The sequence below is a fragment of the Oncorhynchus kisutch genome, unplaced genomic scaffold (assembly GCF_002021735.2).
Source record: "Oncorhynchus kisutch isolate 150728-3 unplaced genomic scaffold, Okis_V2 Okis01b-Okis20b_hom, whole genome shotgun sequence".
Lineage (NCBI taxonomy): Eukaryota > Metazoa > Chordata > Actinopteri > Salmoniformes > Salmonidae > Oncorhynchus > Oncorhynchus kisutch.
The window spans coordinates 8,871,057-8,879,716 of NW_022261978.1; the positions used below are offsets into that span (position 1 = coordinate 8,871,057).

At 43.7% G+C, this 8,660-nt stretch overlaps 1 protein-coding gene across 3 annotated transcripts in view; it reads right to left on the minus strand.

Moving 5' to 3' along the window:
- The window catches only part of LOC109885653 (breast cancer anti-estrogen resistance protein 3), a 40,142-nt gene extending 32,196 nt beyond the window's left edge, over positions 1-7,946 (minus strand). The window contains exons 1-5 of one of the 3 annotated variants that reach the window (XM_031811019.1): positions 7,864-7,908; positions 6,944-7,035; positions 4,007-4,124; positions 3,773-3,831; positions 759-904 (exon numbers count right to left, since the gene is read on the minus strand). In XM_031811019.1, the coding sequence (XP_031666879.1) occupies positions 759-904; positions 3,773-3,831; positions 4,007-4,124; positions 6,944-7,033 (413 nt within the window). In that variant the 5' untranslated portion in view covers positions 7,034-7,035; positions 7,864-7,908. Of the gene's footprint in view, positions 1-758; positions 905-3,772; positions 3,832-4,006; positions 4,125-6,943; positions 7,036-7,863 lie in introns of all 3 variants that reach the window. The other 2 variants (XM_031811021.1, XM_031811022.1) reach the window with 2 other exon arrangements.
- Positions 7,947-8,660: the final 714 nt, after the last annotated feature.

Genomic DNA, 8,660 nt, shown 5'->3' on the forward strand with positions numbered 1-8,660 from the left:
CAACCCTCTCACACACACCCTCCAACCCTCCCACACACACACACCCTCCAACCCTCTCACACACACATCCTCCAACCCTCTCACACACACATCCTCCAACCCTCTCACCCACACACCCTCCAACCCTCTCACACACACACCCTCCAACCCCCAAACCCTCTCACACACACACCCTCCAACCCTCTCACACACACACACCCTCCAACCCTCTCACACACACCCTCCAACCCTCTCACACACACATCCTCCAACCCTCTCACACACACACCCTCCAACCCTCTCACACACACACCCTCCAACCCTCTCACACACACACCCTCCAACCCTCTCAAACACACACCCTCCAACCCTCTCGCACACACACCCTCCAACCCTCTCACACACACATCCTCCAACCCTCTCACACACACACATCCTCCAACCTTCTGACCCCCTCACACACCACCCTCCAACCCTCTCACACACACACCCTCCAACCCTCTCACACACACATCCTCCAACCCTCTCACACACACACATCCTCCAACCCTCTGACCCCCTCACACACATCCTCCAACCGTCACACACACACACCCTCCAACCCTCACACACACACACATCCTCCAACCCTCTGACCCCCTCACACACACCCTCCAACCCTCTCACACACACACATATACCAACCCTCTGACCCCCTCACACACACCCTCCAACCCTCACACACACCCTCCAACCCTCCCAGTCTTTTGATAAGAAAGTGTATATTACTAGTTTTGTACCTGCGTTTCCTTGTCTGCTCGGGGGCGAGTCCTGGGCTGAGCCCCTCCTCCAGTGGGTGGAGCTGTGAACAGGAGGTGGAGACTGTGACCTTGCGTCGAAGGCGGGGCAGAACACTCTGACGGAACAGATCCTTCCTGGGTTTCACCTTTAGAGCCAGAACAGAACAAATGAACGGAGAGCCATCGGAGAGACCAAGCAGACAATATGAGCAACCTGATCCAGGGCTTCTGGTCACTTCTATTGGCTGGGAAGAGTTCTATTCATCTTCTAGAGATTATACTGGTTGAGGAAGTAGATTCATTCTTCCTCATCCCGTTAGCCCAATTCTGTTTTGCCCCCTTCTCCCTGAAGTGTGCACTTGTTCACTCCCCCTCATTGCATTGTATTGGCGAGGAGAGTGAACAAATGCACACTTGGGGGAGAAGGATAGAACCAGTCTGGGTTGTATGTTCTATATTCTGTTTTATGTTCTACATTCTATATTCTGTTCTACATTCTATGTTCTATATTCTATATTCTGTGTTCTATATTCTATATTCTGTGTTCTATATTCTAAATTATATGTTCTATATTCTATATTCTGTGTTCTATATTCTATATTATGTGTTCTATATTCTATATTCTGTGTTCTATATTCTATGTTCTATATTCTGTTTTCTATATTCTACATTCTGTGTTCTATATTCTATATTCTGTGTTCTATATTCTATATACTGTGTTCTATATTCTGTGTTCTATATTCTATATTCTGTGTTCTATATTCTGTGTTCCATATTCTATATTCTGTGTTCTATATTCTGTGTTCTATATTCTATATTCTGTGTTCTATATTCTATATTCTGTGTTCTATATTCTATGTTCTATATTCTATATTCTGTGTTCTATATTCTACATTCTGTGTTCTATATTCTACATTCTGTGTTCTATATTCTGTGTTCTATATTCTATATTCTGTGTTCTATATTCTGTGTTCTATATTCTGTGTTCTATATTATATAGTCTGTGTTCTATATTCTGTGTTCTATATTCTATATTCTACATTCTCTGTTCTATATTCTATATTCTGTGTTCTATATTCTATATTCTGTGTTCTATATTCTGTGTTCTATATTCTATATTCTGTGTTCTATATTCTATATTCTGTGTTCTATATTCTGTGTTCTATATTCTATGTTCTATATTCTATATTCTGTGTTCTATATTCTGTGTTCCATATTCTATATTCTGTGTTCTATATTCTGTGTTCTATATTCTATATTCTGTGTTCTATATTCTGTGTTCTATATTCTATGTTCTATATTCTATATTCTGTGTTCTATATTCTGTGTTCCATATTCTATATTCTGTGTTCTATATTCTGTGTTCTATATTCTATATTCTGTGTTCTATATTCTGTGTTCTATATTCTATGTTCTATATTCTATATTCTGTGTTCTATATTCTACATTCTGTGTTCTATATTCTACATTCTGTGTTCTATATTCTGTGTTCTATATTCTATATTCTGTGTTCTATATTCTGTGTTCTATATTCTGTGTTCTATATTCTATAGTCTGTGTTCTATATTCTGTGTTCTATATTCTATATTCTGTGTTCTATATTCTGTGTTCTATATTCTATATTCTGTGTTCTATATTCTGTGTTCTATATTCTATATTCTGTGTTCTATATTCTATATTCTGTGTTCTATATTCTGTGTTCTGTGTTCTATATTCTGTGTTCTATATTCTGTGTTCTATATTCTATGTTCTATATTCTACATTCTGTGTTCTATATTCTGTGTTCTATATTCTGTATTCTATATTCTGTGTTCTATATTCTATATTCTGTGTTCTATATTCTATATTCTGTGTTCTATATTCTATATTCTGTGTTCTATATTCTATATTCTGTGTTCTATATTCTATATTCTGTGTTCTATATTCTATATTCTGTGTTCTATATTCTGTGTTCTGTGTTCTATATTCTATATTCTGTGTTCTATATTCTGTGTTCTATATTCTATGTTCTGTGTTCTATATTCTGTGTTCTATATTCTGTATTCTATATTCTGTGTTCTATATTCTATATTCTGTGTTCTATATTCTATATTCTGTGTTCTATATTCTACATTCTGTGTTCTATATTCTATATTCTGTGTTCTATATTCTGTGTTCTATATTCTGTGTTCTATATTCTATGTTCTATATTCTATATTCTGTGTTCTATATTCAATATTCTGTGTTCTATATTCAATATTCTGTGTTCTATATTCAATATTCTGTGTTCTATATTCTATATTCTGTGTTCTATATTCTATATTCTGTGTTCTATATTCTGTGTTCTATATTCTATGTTCTATATTCTACATTCTGTGTTCTATATTCTGTATTCTATATTCTGTGTTCTATATTCTATATTCTGTGTTCTATATTCTATATTCTATATTCTGTGTTCTATATTCTGTGTTCTATATTCTACATTCTGTGTTCTATATTCTACATTCTGTGTTCTATATTCTATATTCTGTGTTCTATATTCTATATTCTGTGTTCTATCTGAAGAGTATTCTCTCTCCAGTCAGACAGTCAGACAGGCAGGTACCTCTAGACCACAGTATTCTCTATATTCTATATTCTGTGTTCTATATTCTATATTCTGTGTTCTATATTCTGTGTTCTATATTCTCTGTTCTATATTCTGTGTTCTATATTCTATGTTCTATATTCTATATTCTGTGTTCTATATTCTATATTCTGTGTTCTATATTCTATATTGTGTGTTCTACATTCTATGTTCTATATTCTATATTCTGTGTTCTATATTCTATATTCTGTGTTCTATATTCTGTGTTCTATATTCTGTGTTCTATATTCTATATTCTGTGTTCTATATTCTATATTCTGTGTTCTATATTCTGTTTTCTATATTCTATGTTCTATATTCTATATTCTGTGTTCTATATTCTATATTCTGTGTTCTATATTCTATATTCTGTGTTCTATATTCTGTGTTCTATATTCTATATTCTCACCAGGTCCAGAGACGAGCCCAGAGAATACTTCCTGCTCACCCTCAGCTCCTCCACCATACCTGTGACAGGACAATACAGGGCACAGGTTAGACGAGTGTGAGTGTGGGTTCATGTTCATGTGTATACGTGTGTGTGTGTGTGTGCGTGCGTGTGTGTGTGTGTGCGTGTGTGTGTGTGTGTGTGGTGTGTGTGTGTGCGTGCGTGTGTGTGTGTGTGTGTGTGTGCGTGTGTTACCAGAGTGTGGGTCTAGTGTCTGTCTGTGTCGCAGCAGCTGAGACAGTATAGTTTCTCTGTGACTGGGATCATCTACTCCTGCCTCCTTCAGATCTACATCACATACATACAGCAAACCCTGGAGAGAGAGAGATGGAGGGAGAGATGGAGGGAGAGAGAGACATGGAGGGAGAGAGAGAGATGGAGATGGAGGGAGAGGGAGAGAGAGATGGAGGGAGAGATTAAGGGAGAGAGGGAGAGATGGAGGGAGAGAGAGTGAGAGCGATATAGGGAGAGAGAGAGATGGAGGGAGAGAGAGAGAGAGAGATGGGGAGAGAGAGAGAGATGGGGAGAGAGAGAGAGAGATGGGGAGAGAGAGAGAGAGTGGGGGGAGAGAGAGAGAGATATAGGGGGAGAGAGAGAGAGAGAGATGGAGGGAGTGAGAGATGGAGAGAGAGGGAGGGAGAGAGATGGAGGGAGGGAGAGAGAGAGAGATGGAGGGAGAGGGGGAGAGAGAGATGGTGGGAGAGAGATGGAGGGAGGGAGAGAGAGAGAGAGAGATGGAGGGAGGGAGTGGGGGAGAGAGAGGTTGGGGTGAGAGAGTGGGGAAGGGGAGAGGGAGAGAGGGAGATGGAGAGAGAGTGAGAGAGAGAGAGGTTGGGGTGAGAGAGTGGGGGAGGGGAGAGAGGGAGATGTAGTGTAAGAGAGAGAGAGAGACAGGTTGTGGAGGGGAGAGGGCGAGAGAGAGATCGGGGAGAGAGAGAGACAGGTTGGGGTGAGAGAGAGAGATGAGGGTGAGGAAAAGCAAGAGAGAAGAGAGGTTGGGGTGAGAGAGATGTTGGGGTGAGAGAGAGAGGTTGGGGTGAGAGAGAGAGGTTGGGTTGAGAGAGAGAAATAGGGAGAGAGGGATGGAGGGAGGGAGAGAGAGAGATGGAGGGAGAGAGAGAGAGAGATGGGGAGAGAGAGAGAGATGGGGAGAGAGAGAGAGATGGGGAGAGAGAGAGATATAGAGGGAGAGAGAGAGAAATGGAGGGAGAGAGAGACAGGTTGGGGTGGGGGAGGGGAGGGGAGAGAGGGAGATGTAGAGTAAGAGAGAGAGAGAGGGACATGTTGTGGAGGGGAGAGGGCGAGAGAGAGATGGGGGAGAGAGAGAGAGATAGGTTGGGGTGAGAGAAGGAGATGGAGAGAGAGAGATGAGGGTGAGGAAAAGTGAGAGAGAGAGACAGGTTGAGGTGAGAGAGGAGGAGGGGAGAGTTAGAGATATGGAGATGGAGAGAGAGTGAGAGAGACAGGTTGGGGTGAGAGAGAGAGAGAGAGAGAGAGACAGTTTGGGGTGAGAGAGGAGGAGGGGAGAGTTAGAGATATGGAGATGGAGAGAGAGTGAGAGAGACAGGTTGGGGTGAGAGAGAGAGAGAGAGAGAGACAGGTTGGGGTGAGAGAGAGTGAGAGAGACAGGTTGGGGTGAGCGAGAGAGAGAGAGACAGGTTGGGGTGAGATGGAGAGAATTTAAGGCTGAAACTATCAGTTTAGTACATACAGAAAGAAACAGGCAGTAAAAGACAGACAGAGTCATACAGTCAGTCAGACATGCAGACCTCTAGATCATGGTATTCTCTCTCCAGTCAGACAGACAGGTACCTCTAGACCATAATATTCTCTCTCCAGTCAGACAGTCAGACAGGCAGGTACCTCTAGACCACAGTATTCTCTCTCCAGTCAGACAGTCAGACAGTCAGGTACCTCTAGACCACAGTATTCTCTCTCCAGTCAGACAGTCAGACAGGCAGGTACCTCTAGACCACAGTATTCTCTCTCCAGTCAGACAGTCAGACAGGCAGGTACCTCTAGACCACAGTATTCTCTCTCCAGTCAGACAGTCAGGTACCTCTAGACCACAGTATTCTCTCTCCAGTCAGACAGTCAGACAGGCAGGTACCTCTAGACCACAGTATTCTCTCTCCAGTCAGACAGTCAGACAGGCAGGTACCTCTAGACCACAGTATTCTCTCTCCAGACAGACAGTCAGACAGTCAGGTACCTCTAGACCACAGTATTCTCTCTCCAGACAGACAGTCAGACAGTCAGGTACCTCTAGACCACAGTATTCTCTCTCCAGTCAGACAGTCAGACAGGCAGGTACCTCTAGACCATAGTATTCTCTCTCCAGTCAGACAGTCAGACAGGCAGGTACCTCTAGACCACAGTATTCTCTGTCCAGTCAGACAGTCAGACAGTCAGGTACCTCTAGACCATAGTATCCTCTCTCCAGACAGTCAGGTACCTCTAGACCATAGTATTCTCTCTCCAGACAGACAGACAGTCAGGTACCTCTAGACCATAGTATTCTCTCCCCAGACAGACAGACAGGTACCTCTAGACCACAGTATTCTCTCTCCAGACAGACAGACAGACAGTCAGGTACCTCTAGACCATAGTATTCTCTCTCCAGACAGACAGTCAGACAGACAGGTACCTCTAGACCGTAGTATTCTCTCTCCAGACAGACAGTCAGACAGACAGGTACCTCTAGACCATATTATTCTCTCCACAGACAGACAGACAGGTACCTCTAGACCGTAGTATCCTCTCTCCAGACAGACAGTCAGGTACCTCTAGACCACTGTATTCTCTCTCTAGACAGACAGTCAGGTACCTCTAGACCACAGTATTCTCTCCCCAGACAGACAGACAGACAGGTACCTCTAGACCATAGTATTCTCTCTCCAGACAGACAGACAGGTACCTCTAGACCATAGTATTCTCTCTCCAGACAGACAGACAGGTACCTCTAGACCATAGTATTCTCTCTCCAGACAGACAGACAGGTACCTCTAGACCGTAGTATTCTCTCTCCAGACAGACAGACAGGTACCTCTAGACCGTAATATTCTCTCTCCAGACAGACAGACAGGTACCTCTAGACCATAGTATTCTCTCTCCAGACAGACAGACAGGTACCTCTAGACCGTAGTATTCTCCCTCCAGTGACTTGGTGTACTGGGGCAGTCCTATCTGTTTCAGCCACCAGGCTATGGAGCGATTATTCATGTCTGAGAGACAGATAGAGACAGACAGACCATATTTCACACACAGTTACACACACACAGTTACACACACACTTACACACACACACACACAGTTAAATACACAGTTACACACACACAGTTACACACACACTTACACACACACACACACAGTTAAATACACAGTTACACACACAGTTACACACACAGTTACACACACACAGTTACACACACACAGTTACACACACACAGTTACACACACAGTTACACACACACAGTTACACACACACAGTTAAATACACAGCCACACACACAGTTAAATACACAGTTACACACACACAGTTACACACACACAGTTAAATACACAGCCACACACACAGTTAAATACACAGTTACACACACAGTTACACACACACAGTTACACACACACACAGTTACACACACACATTCACACACAGTTACACACACAGTTACACACACACATTCACACACAGTTACACGTTCACACACAGTTACACACACACACAGTTACACACACAGTCACACACACAAACACACACAGTTACACACACACAGTTACATACACAGTTACACGTTCACACACAGTTACACACACACACAGTTACACACACAGTTACACACACAGTCACACACACAGTCACACACACAAACACACACAGTTACACACACACACAGTTACACACACAGTCACACACACAGTCACACACACAGTCACACACACACACACACAGTTACACACACACAGTTACACACACAGTCACACACACACAGTTACACAACCAGTTAGACACACACAGTTCCAGTGTTTTGGCCGTGCAGACATGTTGCACCTACCTGAGATGAGCTGCTTCTGACTCTTTATGATAATCTTTACTTTCCTCTCTCTCTCACTCTCTCCTGGTCTGTGAATCAAGTAGCCCGCTATCCCTCAAACCAGTAGTGCTGCTTCCTCAGCCAATCAGACCCCACGATGGACCCGGGGGGGCACCATAAATCAGCCAGTCCCCACTTAGGAATCTGTATATCGAGTCAGGGGGCGGAGCAAACGAGTTGGGACAGGATTCTAACATTCTGAGGGACGAGACAGTGTGAAAACGAGAAGGGAGGGAGGGAGACAGATTGAAAATGAGAAGGGAGGGAGGGAGGGAGACAGAGTGAAAACGAGAAGGGAGGGAGGGAGGGAGACAGAGTGAAAACGAGAAGGGAGGGAGGGAGGGAGACAGAGTGAAAACGAGAAGGGAGGGAGGGAGGGAGACAGAGTGAAAACGAGGAGGGATAGACGGAGGGAGACAGAGTGAAAACGAGAAGGGAGGGAGGGAGGGAGACAGAGTGAAAATGAGAAGGGAGGGAGGGAGGGAGACAGAGTGAAAATGAGAAGGGAGAATGAGAAGGGAGGGAGGGGGGAGACAGAGTGAAAACGAGAAGGGAGGGAGTGGGGAGAAAGAGTGAAAACGAGAAGGGAGGGAGGGAGGGAGGGAGAATGAGTGAAAATGAGAAGGGAGGGAGGGAGACAGAGTGAAAATGAGAAGGGAGGGAGGGAGGGAGACAGAGTGAAAATGAGAAGGGAGGGAGGGGGGAGACAGAGTGAAAACGAGAAGGGAGGGAGGGGGGAGACAGAGTGAAAACGAGAA